The sequence below is a fragment of the Bos mutus genome, chromosome 15 (genome assembly GCF_027580195.1).
Source record: "Bos mutus isolate GX-2022 chromosome 15, NWIPB_WYAK_1.1, whole genome shotgun sequence".
Lineage (NCBI taxonomy): Eukaryota > Metazoa > Chordata > Mammalia > Artiodactyla > Bovidae > Bos > Bos mutus.
The window spans coordinates 39,401,203-39,416,644 of NC_091631.1; the positions used below are offsets into that span (position 1 = coordinate 39,401,203).

Sequence of the window (15,442 nt, forward strand, 5' to 3'; positions counted from 1 at the left end):
GAGCTTGGTGGGCTGCCGTCTATGGGGTCGCACAGAGTCGGACACAACTGAAGTGACTTAGCAGTAGCATACATATTGTTTCTGTTGGGTATTGTCAAAGATAAAGCCAGATACTAGTTAGAATGGTAAGGACAGAGTTTAATTAGTAATTTGGTGTCACAGTGGGGAAGAGAATTCAGCATCAACTGAACTCAGCTTTGATTTTGCCAGAGGTGGCTAGGTGTGTGACAGGGAGAATGAGGGAGTAGCAAGAGGGATAAGTGGGGTCTCAGGAGAGACAGGGAAGTGAGAAATCCCATAGGGTTCCTTAGTGTAAATGCTTTTTACTCAGCTGGGTCTGTTAGCTGGCAGAGATTGAAGTTAGGATTCTGTCCTCCCCAGAAACTGGAAGACAGGCTCTATCCTTCCTGATAATTGCATTTGAAAGGGCTGGCTTTCTGGTCCTCCTCAGTGGTAGGAGATACATATACCTCTCAAAGGGACAGGTGAAAGATGGATAATTGTAAGCCCATTTTTTAGTAAAGGCTCTAAGAAAAGATGGTCAGGAGTCTATAAACAGATGTTGGCTAAAATGAACAATAAATTCATCAGTCTTGAGTTTTCTCAAGCAAGGACTTTAAGAGGGACTGAGCTGTTAGAAACCGTCAGTATTTAAGACTTTGCCATGCAGGAAGAATCGGGTATGCTAAACTATTTGTGTTGAGAGGATAGTTACTAAGGGCCAGGGTTGAGGTCTAGTTGAGAAGAAGGCTCAAGGGAGCTTGGCTAGAGTGTGGTCGAAGAAAGAGAATCATCATCAATATGTACGAGTACCTGGGAGTGAGTTGCGAGGTCCTGGGATTAGGCGTGATTGCTTTGCTTCAGCAGATACTGTCAAATGGTTTTCTAAAGTGAATGTACCAATATATACACCCTCCAGCAGGAAATGAGAACTCCCCTTCACCCATATCTTTGCCAATACGCTGTGGTCTCAGTTTTGTTTTGTTCATGTCACTATTTTTATGGGTGTGGGGTGGTATCTCATTATGATTTTAATTGGCCTTCACTTGATAATGATGTTGTGCTACTTTTCACATGCTTATGTATTGACAGATATTTTCTTGTATGAGGTACCTATTCAAGGCTTTTGTCCATACTTTCACTGTGTGGTCAGTCCCTTCCTGATTAGTTTGTAATCTGTGTAGACTCTGGATATAAACCCTTTGTCAGATATATATATATATATTAATATTTTTATACATTATATAAAATATCTCCTCCCACTTTTTGACTCACTTTTTCATTCTCTAAAGATGTTTTTGATAAACAAAGACATGTATTTTAATGAAGTCAAATTTAACAGTATTTTCCCTTATTGCTGATTTTTGCTTCCTATTTATGAAATCTTTCCCTATTCTGAGGTCACAAAGATACTGTTGTATGTTACCTTCTGGAACTGCACTGTCTAGTATGGTACTCACTCTTTCACACTAGAGAATAGTTAGTGTGAGTGAGGAATTGAATTTTATTGAATATTAATGGATTTAAATTTTGCAACTGAAGCAATATAAAATATCTTTCTATTCGACTCAACTTTTTTCTTTTGATAGGATTACATTTCACTTTAACTATTAAAAATGCAGTATCTAAATCAAGATATGCTATAATTATAAAATATGCACCAGATCCTGAAGTCTTAGTATGAATGAAATAATCTAAAAGATCTCAATATTTTTATATTGATTATACATTGAAATGGTAACATTTTTGAAAGTTGAGCTAAACATAGGATTAAGACTAATATCATCTGTTTATTTGTGCATTTTTTATTGTGGCTACTAGAAAATTTCAAATGGCATACATGGCTCACATTGGATTTCTATTGTCCAACTTCGCTAGAGAAGCTTTATTATTTTATCTTTTATAAATAAATCTGTGGCCAACATAGCATAGATGTTGGTATATTCTGAGAAGTAGGGTGAGCGTTTATTTTGTCCCATGTTGCTATCCAGTTGATTCAGCAGCATTTATTCGTTGCAGTGACACTTGTCATAAATGAAGCAGGTTCAGTTTTGAAACTTCTCTTCCTTCCACTGGTTTGTCCGTCCTCGCACCTGAGTCGCACTGTTTTCATTATGTGGTTTTATAATAAATCTTCATAGTCTGAAGTAAATTTTCCACTTTGTTGTTCTTCAAGATTGTTTGATATTCTTGGCCTTTTGCATTTCCATATGACTTACAGAAGCAATTCATCAATTTCCACAAAAATATTTTCTGGGCATATGACTGGTATCGCATTGGCTGCAGAGATAAATTTAGAGAGAATTAACATCTTTGCAATATTAAGCCTTCCAATTCATGGACATAATACATTCCTGAAGACTTCTGCAGTTTCTGTCAGTGTTTTGTAGTTGTGGTAATCTGGCACAATTTTCATTACATATATGCCCAGTATTCAATATTTGTGTGTGCAGTTATAAATGATACAGTTTTAAACTGATTAAGTTAGAGACATTTGATAACTTTAGAATATTGTCTTCAGATCTAAGAACACACTATAACCCGCTATTTAGTCAGAGTTCTTAAAAATTCTGGATATAAGTCCTTCATCAGATATATGTTTGCAGATATTTTCTCCAAGCTGGTCAATTGTTTTTTCAATTTCATCATCATCCAAAAAAATAGAAGCTTTTAATTTGATGAAGACAAATTAATTAATTTTTTTATAATTTGAGTTAGAGTTAAGAAATCTTTATAAACCCAGAGTCACTAAGGCTCTCTCCTATGTTTCCTCTCAGAAATTTTACAGTCTTTAGCTTTGGAGCTTAAGTCTATAATCCAATTCTAATTAATTTTGTATAGTATAAATAAAAGTCAAAGTTTTTGACCATGGTTATCCAACTGTTACAGTCCCACTTATTAAAAAGACTGTTCTTTGCTCATTGTGTTACTGTAGCATCTTCACAGATAATCAGTTGACTATATGTGTATGGGTTTACCACTGCACTTTCTACTCTATTTCATTAATCTGTATGTTTATCCCTACATTCTCCTGACTGCTATAGCTTCAGAGCAAGTCTTGCAAACACATAGTGAGAGTCTTCCAATTTTGTTCTTAAATATTATTTTTGCTATTCTCAGTTTTCTGTGTTTCCAAACAGTTTAGCTTGTCAATTTCTACCAAATAAGCCTACTGGGATTTTGATTGAGGCTGTTTTTAATCTCTGAATAATTTGGGAACAGTTGGTACCTACTGAGTCTTTCAGTCCATGGAGATGGAATATCTCTCAACACAGGTTTTCTTAGGTTTCAGTGTGTACTTCCGGCACACATTTTGCTAAATGTATTCCTTAAGACAACTGAACAATAATGTTACTTGGGAGTTTCATACTTTGTTGTTGCTGCTATTATATGTGGAACGGCCTTCTTAATTTTTATTTTCGTTGTTGTTCGGTCACTAAGTCATGTCTGACTCTGTGACCCCATGGATTACAGCCCACCAGCCTCCTCTGTTCACCACTGTCTCCTGGAGTTTGCTCAAATTCATGTCCATTGAGTTGGTGATGCTATCTAATTGTCTCATCCTCTGGCACCCACTTCTCCTTTTGCTTTCAATCTTTCCTGCATCAGGGTCTTTTCAAATGGATTGGCTCTTTGCATCAGGTCGCCAAAGTTTTGGAGTTTCAGTTGCTAATATATAGAAACACACTCGACTTTTTATGTTGTGCTTGCTGAACTCTCTTATTATTCTAGTAGAGTTTTTTGTGAGATTTTCTACATACATAATGATGTTGTCTGAAAATAAAGACAATTTGACATCTTCCTTTCTAGTTTGTATACCTTTTATTTAATTTTATTGTTCTGCCTGGGATCTCCTAAATAGAAGTGGAATGCTAAATAGTGCATTGTCTTTTTAACCCAGTATCAGAAGGCTTGTATTTCACTACTAAATATATTATTTGCTATAGATTATATTTATTGATTTATAACATTATGTGTCTTATGTGTACAGCATTATATTTTGACCCCTATATACACTACAGCATACTCACCACCAAAGTTTTAGTTTCCATCCATTACCATAAAGTTGACCTTCTTTACTCATTTTCCCTCCCCCTACCCTCTTCCCTCTGGTAATCATTATTCTGTTCTCTGTATTTACATGTTTTTAATGTGCTTTCATTTGATTTGTTCAATTAATTTATTTTTGCATTCCCCACACCAGTTGCATTATGTATTCACCACACCATTCCCCATATCATATGCAATCGTCTTTCTCCGTCTTGCTTGTTTCACTAGCATAAAATCATCAAGGTCCATGCATGCTGTCACAAATGGCAAGATGTCATCCTTTTTTATGGATTCTACCATGTGGGCTTCCCTGGTGGTTCAGCAGTAAAGAATCTGCCTTCAATGCAGGAGAAAGGGGTTTGATCCCTGGGTCAGGAAGATCCCCTGGAGGAGGGCAGGGCAACCCACTCCAGTATTCTTGCCTGGAGAATCCCATGGACAGAGGAGCCTGGTAGGCTAGTCCATAGCGTGGCAAAGAGTCAGACACAACTGAAGCAACTTTGCAGGCAGGCTGGATTCTATCATATACCACATCTCTCTTTTCATTCGTTGATGGACACTTAGGTTGTTCTCATAACTTGGCTATTGAAAATAATGCTATGATGAACATGGTGTGGTGTATATATCTTTGGAAATTAGTATCTTGTGCTCTTTGGATAAATATCCAGAACTGGAATAGCTGGATCATATCTGTTTGTAATTTTTTTTTAATTAATTTTATTTTATTTTTAAACTTTACATAATTGTATTAGTTTTGCCAAATATCAAAATGAATCCGCCACAGGTATACATGTGTTCCCCATCCTGAACCCTCCTCCCTCCTCCCTCCCCATACCATCCCTCTGGGTCGTCCCAGTGCCCTAGCCCCAAGCTCCAGTATGGTGCATCGAACCTGGACTGGCATCTCTTTTCATACATGATATTTTACATGTTTCAGTGCCATTCTCCCAAATCTTCCCACCCTCTCCCTCTCCCACAGAGTCCATAAGACTGTTCTATACATCAGTGTCTCTTTTGCTGTCTCGTACACAGGGTTATTGTTACCATCTTTCTAAATTCCATATATATATGTGTTAGTATACTGTATTGATGTTTTTCCTTCTGGCTTACTTCACTCTGTATAATAGGCTCCAGTTTCATCCACCGCATTAGAATTGATTCAAATGTATTCTTTTTAATGGCTGAGTAATACTCCATTGTGTATATGTACCATAGCTTTCTTATCCATTCATCTGCTGATGGACATCTAGGTTGCTGCCATGTTCTGGCTATTATAAACAGTGCTGCGATGAACATTGGGGTTGTTTGTAATTTTTTGAAGAACCTCCATAATGTTTTCTGTTGTGGCTGCACCTGTTTATATTCCCACCAACAGTATATGGGTGTTCCTTCTGATAGATATAGAAATAATCAGATTTTCTATCTCTTCTTATATTAGTTTTGTAAGCTGTGTTTTCCATTAAGTTTGTCTATTTTATCTAAATTTTCAAATTTATTGTCACAAAATGGTTTTTGGTTAGTAGCTCCCTTTAATACTCTGTAGAACTTTTTATCTTAAGTATTGGTAAGTGTGTTTTTTGTCTCATTTTTCTTAATTATTCTTGATGGAGGTTATCAACTTCATTCATCGTTTTAAGAAAAAGATTTTTGCTTTGTTAATATTTCTGCTTTGTTTTTATTGTCTCTCATAATCTGTTCTTATCCTGAGTATGCTCTTCCTTTTAGTTTCCTTAGGTTCGTTTAGTGGCTCTTTTTCTAGTTTCTTAAAGTATTAATAGATCTTAGAGCATCAATTCTCAACTTTTCTCTTTTACGTAACGTGTACATTTAAAGCTACATTCTAGTCATTTTGTTGTACTGTATTTTTATCAGCCAGTTCAAATTTATTTTACTTCTTTTTTGATCTATAAGTTGTTACAAATTATTGCTTAAGTTCTAAACGTCTACTTTGTATTTTTAAATTTATTTATTTTTAATTGGAAGATAATTGCTTTACTGTGTTATGTTGGTTTCTGCCATACATCAACATGGATCAGCCATAGGCATACAAATATCCCCTCCCTCCTGAACCTCCCTCCTACCTCCCACCCCACCCCACTTTCTATTTATACTTCTTATTCTTGGTTTCTAGCTTAACCTCTCTGTCATCGGAAGATATACTATGTATGACTTCAGTCCTTTGGAATTTGTTGATACTTGCTTTATGGTTTGGCATATTACCAATTTAGTAAATGTTGCATGTGCTCTGAAGAAATATTCTCTAGTTATTGTGGGGTTGTTCTCTGTCAGGCGGTTACATCACATATGTTGGTGTTTGCTCACATCTTCTGTGCCCTTTCTGTCACTTGTACTTCTGACCAACTAGATATGAGCAGAGGTTCTTCCCATTCCTTCCCTTGGGTTCAATAGTTTGCTAATGTGGTGTAGAACTCAACACACATTTACTTACACTTATTAGTTTATTATAAAGGATATGATAAAGGTTACAAATGAACAGCCTGAGAAGAAATACATAAGGTGAAGTCTGGAAGGATCCCAAGCACAGGAGCTTCTGCTCCCATGCAGCTGGGGTACGACACCCTCCCAGCACATGGATGTGTTCACCAATGTGGAAGCTCTCCAAAATCTGTACGTTAGGGATTTTTATGGTGGCTTCATCACATAGGTATAATCGATTATTGGCTCATCTTCCAGCCCCTCTCCCCTCTTGAGAGGATGGGTATTAGGGATAAAAGTTCCAAGCTTCTAATCATGGCTTAGTCTTTCTATTGACCAGCTCCTATTCCCAAGCCCACCAACAATCACCTCATTAGAACAAAAGATACTCCTATCACCTAGGAAATTCTAAGGGTTTTAGGAGCCCTGTGTCAGGAATTGAGGTCAAAGATCAAATATTAGCAGAAACTGGGACAGAGACCAATACAGAAGGTCCTTGATTTATAATGGTTCAATTTACAATTTTATTTTATTTTTTCTACTTTATTGTGGTGCAAAAGCAATAGGCATTCAGTAGAAGCCACTCTTCGATTTTGAATTTTGATCTTTTCCCAGGCTAGAGATACAAGATGACATATTCTATAGAGAGCCACAGCTCCCAATCAGCCAGGAGATCACAAGGGTAAATAACTGATACTCTTACACTCATCTGCACTCAATCATTTGGTTTCCCATTTCAGCATAGTATTCAATAAACTATATGAGATTTTCTACACATTGTTATAAAACAGGCTTTGTATTAGATGATTTTTTCCCCAACTATAGGCAATATAAGTGTTCAGAGCACGTTATGGGTAGGCTAAGCTAAGCTATGACATGTAGTAAGTGAGATACGGAATGAATTTTCAACTTAAAAGTATTTTCAACTTAGGATGGGATTGTCGGGATATAACCCCATTATAAGTTGAGGATTATCAATAGTTGTATTTCTTATTATTTTACACTAACTTACATTAAACAGTCAATTGTATTTTAAAGAAAAAAAAAAACCATAAAGAAAAGTTATTTTTTATTTACCATTCTGAAGTTCTTCATTCCATCTGGTATATTCCTTCTGCTACAGAGTTTTCTAAAATTTTTTTGTATCCATGTCTGCTAACAACAAATTATTCTAACTTTTTTTTTCCTTAAAAAAAGATCACCTTTATTCTTGCTTTAAGTTGAACGTGTTGTTTCACTGGACATAGAATCAAAAATTGACAGATGATTTTTTTCTTTAAGCATTTTAATGATGCACTATTGTCTTTTGGCTTATTTCAGTTCTGACAAGATATCCATGGATATTTTTATGTTTGTTTCCCTGTAGGAAATGTATTATTTTTCTCAGTCTGCTTTTAAGATTTTGTCTATATCTCTGGTCTTTGGCAATTTTATTATCATGAGGCTTGCTATGATTTTCTTTGTGTTTATCCTGCTTGTGGTTTTTTTGAGCTTATTGAAGCTATGGATTTACAATTTTCTTTAAATTTGCATGATTTTCAGCAATATTCTCTCAACTACATTTTCTGTTCCTGCCATTCTCCCTCTATGTCCTGGTTCTCCAATCACATGTATTTTAGACCATTTGATTTTGCATCACACATCACTGAGGTCTGTTCATTTTTTTCAGTGTCTTTTTCGCTGTGCTTCAATTTGTATAGTTTTTTATTTTATTGCTATTTTTTAATTTCACTGAATATTTTCTTCTTTAGTACTTAGTCTGCTGACAGTATTTAGTCTGCTGTTAAACTGATCTGGTGAACATTTCATTTCAGATTTTATAATTTTCATCTTCATAGGGACCATTTGATTCTTATAAAAATATCTTTCATTTCTGTCCTCATTCTGTTCATGCTTTCTTTTTAAATTCTTGAGTACATTAAAATAACTCTTTTTAAAATCTTTGTCTAGTTTCATGGGCTTCACTGGTGGCTCAGACAGTAAAGAATCTGCCTGCAATGTGGGATACCTGGGTTCAATTGGGAAGATCCCCTGGAGAAGGGAAAGTCTACCCAATCCAGTATTCCTGCCTGGAGAATTCCAAGGACAGAGGAGCCTGGCAGACTCCTTCGGATATCAGAATCAGACACAACTGAGTGACTTTCACTAACTCACTCACCAGTTTCATTTTTGAGTCTTATTTTATTGATTGATTTTTCTCTTGATTATCAGACTCATTTTCCTGCTTTTTTTGTGTATCTAGTAACTGTTTGTAATTTTCTTGAAAAGATCTCTAGTCTTCCCCATTCTATTATTTGCATTGATCACTTAGGAAGGCTTTCTTATCTCTCCTTGCTATTCTTTGGAACTCTGCATTCAAATGGGTATATCTTTCTGCATCTCCTTTGCCTTTCTATATCTCTTCTTACCTGTAAGTCCTCCTCAGACAACCATTTTGCCTTCTTGCATTTCTTTTTGTTGGGAATGGTCTTGATCCCTGCCTCCTGTACAATGGCATGAACCTCCATCAATAGTTCTTCAGGCACTCTGTCTATCAGATCTAACCCCTTTTATTTATTTCTTACTTCTACTGTATAATTGTAAGGGATTTGATTTAGGTCATACCTGAATGGTCTAGTGGTTTTTCCTACTTTCTTCAATTTAAGTCTGAATTTGGCAATAAAGAGTTCATGATCTGAGCCACAGTCAGCTCCTGGTCTTGTTTTTATTGACTGTATAGAGCTTCTCCATCTTTGGCTGCAAAGAATATAATCACCTTGATTTCAGTATTGACCATCTGGTGATGTCCATGTGTAGAGTCTTCTCTTGTGTTGTTGGAAGAGGGTGTTTGCTGTGACCAGTATGTTCTCTTGGCAAAACTCTGTTAGCCTTTGCCCTGCTTCATTCTGTACTCCAAGGCCAATTTGTCTGTTACTCCAGGTATTTCTTGACTTACAACTTTTGCATTTCAGTCCCCTATAATGAAAAGGACATCTTTTTTGGGTATTAGTTCTAGAAGGTCTTGTAGATCTTCATAGAACCATTCAACTGCAGCTTCTTCAGTATTACTGGTCAGGGCATAGACTTGGATTACTGTGATATTGAATGGTTTGCCTTGGAAACAAACAGAGATCATTCTGTCATTTTTGAGATTGAATCCAAGTACTGCATTTCAGACTCTTGTTGACTACTACTCCATTTCTTCTAAGTGATTCTTGCCCTGAGTAGTAGACATAATGATCATCTGAGTTAAATTCACCCATTCCAGTCCATTTTAGTTCGCTGATTCCTAAAATGTCGATGTTCACTCTTGCCATCTCCTGTTTGACCACTTCCAATTTGTCTTGATTCATGGACCTAACATTCCAGGTTCCTATGCAATATTGCTCTTTACAGCATCAGACTTTATTTCCATCACCAGTCACATCAACAACTGGAAAGAAATAGAGGAAAACAATAGAATGAAAAAGAATAGAGATCTCTCCAAGAAAATTAGAGATACCAAGGGAACATTTCATGCAAAGATGGGCTCAATAAAGGGCAGAAATGGTATAGACTTAACAGAAGCAGAAGATGTGAAGAAGAGGTGGCAAGAATGCACAGAAGAACTACACAAAAAAGATCTTCATGACCCAGATAATCACAATGGTGAGATCACTCACCTAGAGCCAGACATCCTGGAATGTGAAGTCAAGTGGGCCTTAGAAAGCATCACTACGAACAAAGCTAGTGGAGATGATGGAATTCCAGTTGAGCTATTTCAAATCCTAAAAGATGATGCTGTGAAAGTGCTGTACTGAATATGCCAGCAAATTTGGAAAACTCAGCAGTGGCCACAGGACTGGAAAAGGTCAGTTTTCATTCCAATCCCAAAGAAAGGCAATGCCAAAGAATGTTCAAACTACTGCACAATTGCACTCATTTCACATGCTAGCAAAGTAATGCTCAAAATTCTCCAAGCCAAGCTTCAACAATACGTGAACCATGAACTTCCAGATTTTCAAGCTGGATTTAGAAAAGGCAGAGGAACCAGATCAAATTGCCAACATCTGTTGAATCATCAAAAAAGCAAGAGAGTTCCAGAAAAACATCTATTTCTGCTTTATTGACTATGCCAAAGCTTTGACTGTGTGTGGATCACAACAAACTGTGGAAAATTCTTCAAGAGATGGGAATACCAGACCGCCTGACCTGTCTCCTGTGAAATCTCTATGCAGGTCAGAAAACAACAGTTAGAACTGGACATAGAACAAAAGACTGGTTCCAAATCAGGAAAGGAGTATGTCAAGGCTGTATATTGTCACCCAGCTTATTTAACTTATATGCAGAGTACATCATGAGAGACACTGGGCTGGATGAAGCACAAGCTGGAATCAAGACTGCTGGGAGAAATATCAATAACCTCAGATATGTAGAGACACCACCCTTATGGCAGAAAGTGAAGAAGAACTAAAGAGCTTCTTGATGAAAGTGAAAGAGGAGAGTGAAAAAGTTGGCTTAAAGCTCAACATTCAGAAAACGAAGATCATGGCATCTGGTCCCATCATTTCATGCACATAGATGGAGAAGCAATGGAGACAGTGAGAGACTTTATTTTGTGGGGCTCCAAAATCACTGCAGATGGTGACTGCAGCCATTAAATTAAAAGATGCTTGCTACTTGGAAGAAAAGTTATGACCAACCTAGATGGCATATTGAAAAGCAGAGGCATTACTTCGCCAACAAAGGTCTGTCTAGTCAAGGCTATAGTTTTTCCAGTGGTCATGTATGGATGTGAGAGTTGGACTATAAAGAAAGCTGAGCACTGAAGAACTGATGCTTTTGAACTGTGGTCTTGGAGAAGACTCTTGAGAGTCCCTTGGACTGCAAGGAGATCCAACCAGTCCATCCTAAAGGAAATCAGTCTTATTCATTGGAAGGACTGATGCTGAAGCTGAAACTCCAATACTTTGGCCACCAATGCAAAGAACTGACTCATTGGAAAAGACCCTGATGCTGGGAAAGATTGAAGGCAAGAGAAGAAGGGGATGACAGAGGATGAGATGGTTGGGTGGCATCACCGACTTAAGGGACATGAGTTTGGGTAAACTCCAGGAGGTGATGATGGACTAAGGGCCTGGCGTGCTGCAGCCATGGGGTTGCAAAGAGTCGGACACGACTGAGCAACTGAACTGAACTGAACTTAGTAACTGTTTACTGGCCGCTAGATTTGTGGGGCTGCAAAGAGTCAGATATGACTGAGCAATTAAACAACAAAATAATTTTGTAAATATTACATTTTCAAGTGTCTCTATTTTGTTCCTTCATTTAAAGAATGTTATATAGGCATTAAAGAGTGTTTGGCAGACAGTAAAGTAACTTGCAGACCAATTTGTTTCTTTCAAGGCTGGTTTTTAAACTTATTCAGTTATGTCTGTAATTACCTTTATTCTAGAACTAATTTATCCCTATTACTCAAGTGTGACTCTTCTGTGGTCTCCCCTCTAATGCCCTCAATATTTTCTCTACCCTAGTTGGGTAAAACTTGTAGCTTTCCCAGTCTTGTGAAAGCTGTAGAGATTATTTCCGCTATAACTTTGCAACAGTTATCGGCCCAACCTTTTGCAGTTTCTCTCTGTGAACCTATGATAGACTGAAGTTGATGTCTATGCCTTTTTCTGAAGTCCTTTTTCTGCAAAGCTCCTTCCTCTCAAGTACTCTTCCCCACCTATTCCAATTGTCTCAGTCCAGTCAAACACTGACCTCTGTCTTCTCCAAGAATCTGCTGTGCTCTGTTTAGGTTCTTCCTACCTGCCCTGTGTTCTGGAAAGTGTCTGCAGCAGAAAACTACTGGTTGTGGGGCTTCCCTTGTTTGCTGTGTTCCTGCCTTTATCACAGGTCTGCACTGCCTCGTGTCCAATGTCTGGAAGCAAAGCAGCTGCTTCGTATAGTTCGTCCTGACTTCTGGTGCTTTGTGGTAGGAGATCAATTCCAGAATCAGTCGCTCCATTGCAACCAGAGTAGAACAATGCTGCCAAGCTTTATAAGCTTGCAAGTGAAAACTAAACCAGAACGAATGGGTCTATGATGGAATAGAGTACAGGGGAAGAGATTCAGGTGTAACTATTTAACTTTATATAACTTTGCCAGAAGTATAAGAAATGCTTCATAATTAGAAACATTTTCTTCTCAATTTCAAAATAAAATTCAATAGAAATATTTATTTTTGAGATTTAGAAAAAGCTTTAAATTTAGATACTATACTTCCTCCACAAAATAAAGATTAATCAGGCAGTTTTACAGGTGGCACATGTGGTAAAGAACCCACCTGCCCCTGCAGGAGACATAAGAGGCATGGGTTTGATCCCTGAGTTGGGAGAGTCTTCTGGAGGAGGGCATGGCTACTCATTCCAGTATTCTTGCCTGGAGAATCCCATGGATAGAGGGTCCAAAGCTATAGTCCATAGCGTCGCAGAGTCAGACATGACTGAAGCAACTTATCACGACACTAATATTGCAGTAGTGTTCATTGGGATCAATGATGATGATGTAGCAATAGCTGCTGCTTCATTATATGGGTGAGGCAGCTGATGGTAATGAAAACGTCTACTTAAGCACCTGCAATGAACCAGGCGGGATTCCCAAGTGGCTCAGTGGTTAAGAATCATCTGCCAATGCAGGAGATGCGGGTTTGATCCCTGGGTCAGGAAAATCGCCTGGAGGAGGAAATGGCAACCCACTCCAGTATCCTTGCCTGGACAATCCCCTGGACAGAGAAGCATGGAGGGCTATAGTCCATGGGGTCACAAAGAGTTGGACACGACTGAGCATGCACGCATGCATCCAGTGGACAGGTACTGTGTTAGACTCTTTACATTGATCTTTCTTCTTCCACAGCAGTTCCGCAAGTTAGAAATCACAATCCCCAGAAACTCAAGGGGTGAAGTTAGTTCCTCAAGCTTACAGAAGGGAATAGTCAGTGCTTAAAATACTCAGCAGTAATTTAGTGGCTCGAGCTGGGACACAATCTCAGATCCCTACCAACAGTGCCTCCACCATTATTATGCTGCTCCTGATTCTATCTTCACCTGAGCTTTCCCATCTGGCAAATTAAAGTGAAAAACAGTTAACTCCCTCCCCAGAGAGGCTATGTTATTATATAGATGTTTTGCATTATTTTGCTTTGAATAACAGCATATGTAAATGTGTTCCTGGAGGTTAAAATTACCCTTATTTTTTAAAACTTGGCCTCTCCCACTGGGGTGAATAGTTGAAAATTATGGGGAAGAAAAGGCAGGCTGGAGAGAATGTTAGTCAGCTTGAAATTGCCTCTCCTCCCTCCATACCCAGCACACATTTCTCTTTCGATAGAACCTGCCATGGCAGAGTAAAGATGAGTAAGTTTTCTATCACAGAGTCCTAGCTGGTTCTGATATCCAGTGTTTAGGGTGGGTTAATCCAGATATTAATCATTGACTCTGCTTCAGGTTGATGTGTCTGGGCAGATGTTGTTGCTGAGCAGAATACAAGTCTCCTATGGAACCTGGAAGACTTTATCACACGTGGGCCCCAGAGAAGTCACAAAGAGATTCGAGCAAACATGGGCACTTCCTGCCTCTAAACATCTACCTCTTGTTGAGGAGTTGGCATGTCCCCTCGACTTCAGCTCTCCCATGGGCCTGGAACTGTTGAGTCCTCCCTATCTTAAACTGCCTTTTCTGGCATTTGAATCATCACTTCAATGATGTGATAATATCTGCAAGTTGGGAAAATAAAAGTGGCATTTGTTTAGCCATAATTAATGAAATATTTATGTTGCATGAGACTATGTGATAAAACCTTAGGCTTAGAGTCCTTTTGCTTCTGATTACATTTGGGATTTTTTTTTCTATGACCAGACATTCTGACGCCAGCCCTTTTACACTGAGCAGATGTCATGTAGTAAAAATGGGTGCCAGATGCTGTGAGCCGCAGAAGGGCGATTTGTTTAAGAGCTGGCTCTGACTTTTTTGCATTCAATTACTCTGCAGAACGAACCTTACACAAGCATTTAGGTAACTCAGCTAACTTCAGACACGCATTTTAATAATAGATTTCATCTCTGAATGCATTCTAAGCAACACACTATATAAATGGTGTTTAAGGAATTAATTGATTTCTGCATAATACCTTTTTTTTTTTTTAAACATGAAAAGAGAGCTGCAAAGCTCTTGGCAGGGACCCAGAAATGTAATTAACGTGGAGGGCCAAATTTTCAGTTGCCCTTAGGTGCTGCCGCTTCATGCTCACGGCAGGTGCAGGGAAGGGAGGGTGGGGAGGAAGAGAACGGGGGTGGCAGGGAGGAGGGAGAGGCGGCTCTGGGTCATGAAGCGGGAGAAGAAGCTAGGAGTTCAAGTGAGTTCTGTTCCCATTTCAGGTCCCACTCACGTCCCCATCAGAGCGCAGGGGACAGGGACTGTCTCTTCCACCTCTTCCTCCACCACCTCCTCTGCAGATGAGGAATTCCATCCCCAGCCTTCCTCGCGGTCAAAGGTAACAACACTTGGCAAACCAACGGGGGCCTTGGCTTGTGGGGGCCGTTTTACCATCCTGATTTCAGACCCAATGTGGGCTCCAGCTGCAGCAGTTTCATTAGGAAGATCATGTTTCATTGCATCTGACAGCAACCACTCTTTTTTACCTGGAACACCCTAAGGATTATCTTTATATATATATAAAAGATATATATATCTTTATATATATATATATAAAACTTTTTAGAAGCTTGCCTTTCTCAGAAATGTCAAAATGGGAAGGCGGAAAAAAACAGACGTATTGACTTGAAACCATTTGGTGACTGCAGCTCTTAAAGTGGGTTTAATATGTGATCCAACAAGCAAACCATCGAAAAAAATTACAGCAAGCAGATGCATATTTCCCTGGGGGAAGCACAGCTTCATTTAAGAAGCACTAGAGGCAGATTGCATGGAAAATGTTATGTTTATTCTAATCAGAAATG

General features: G+C 38.4%; 1 protein-coding gene across 5 annotated transcripts in view; it reads left to right on the forward strand.

The window, feature by feature from the left end:
• Window positions 1-15,442, forward strand: part of MICAL2 (microtubule associated monooxygenase, calponin and LIM domain containing 2) — a 244,200-nt gene that overhangs the window by 188,967 nt on the left and 39,791 nt on the right. For all 5 annotated transcript variants that reach the window (XM_070383932.1, XM_070383933.1, XM_070383935.1 and 2 more), the window contains one exon: window positions 14,861-14,976. In XM_070383932.1, the coding sequence (XP_070240033.1) occupies window positions 14,861-14,976 (116 nt within the window). The remainder of the gene's footprint in view (window positions 1-14,860; window positions 14,977-15,442) is intronic.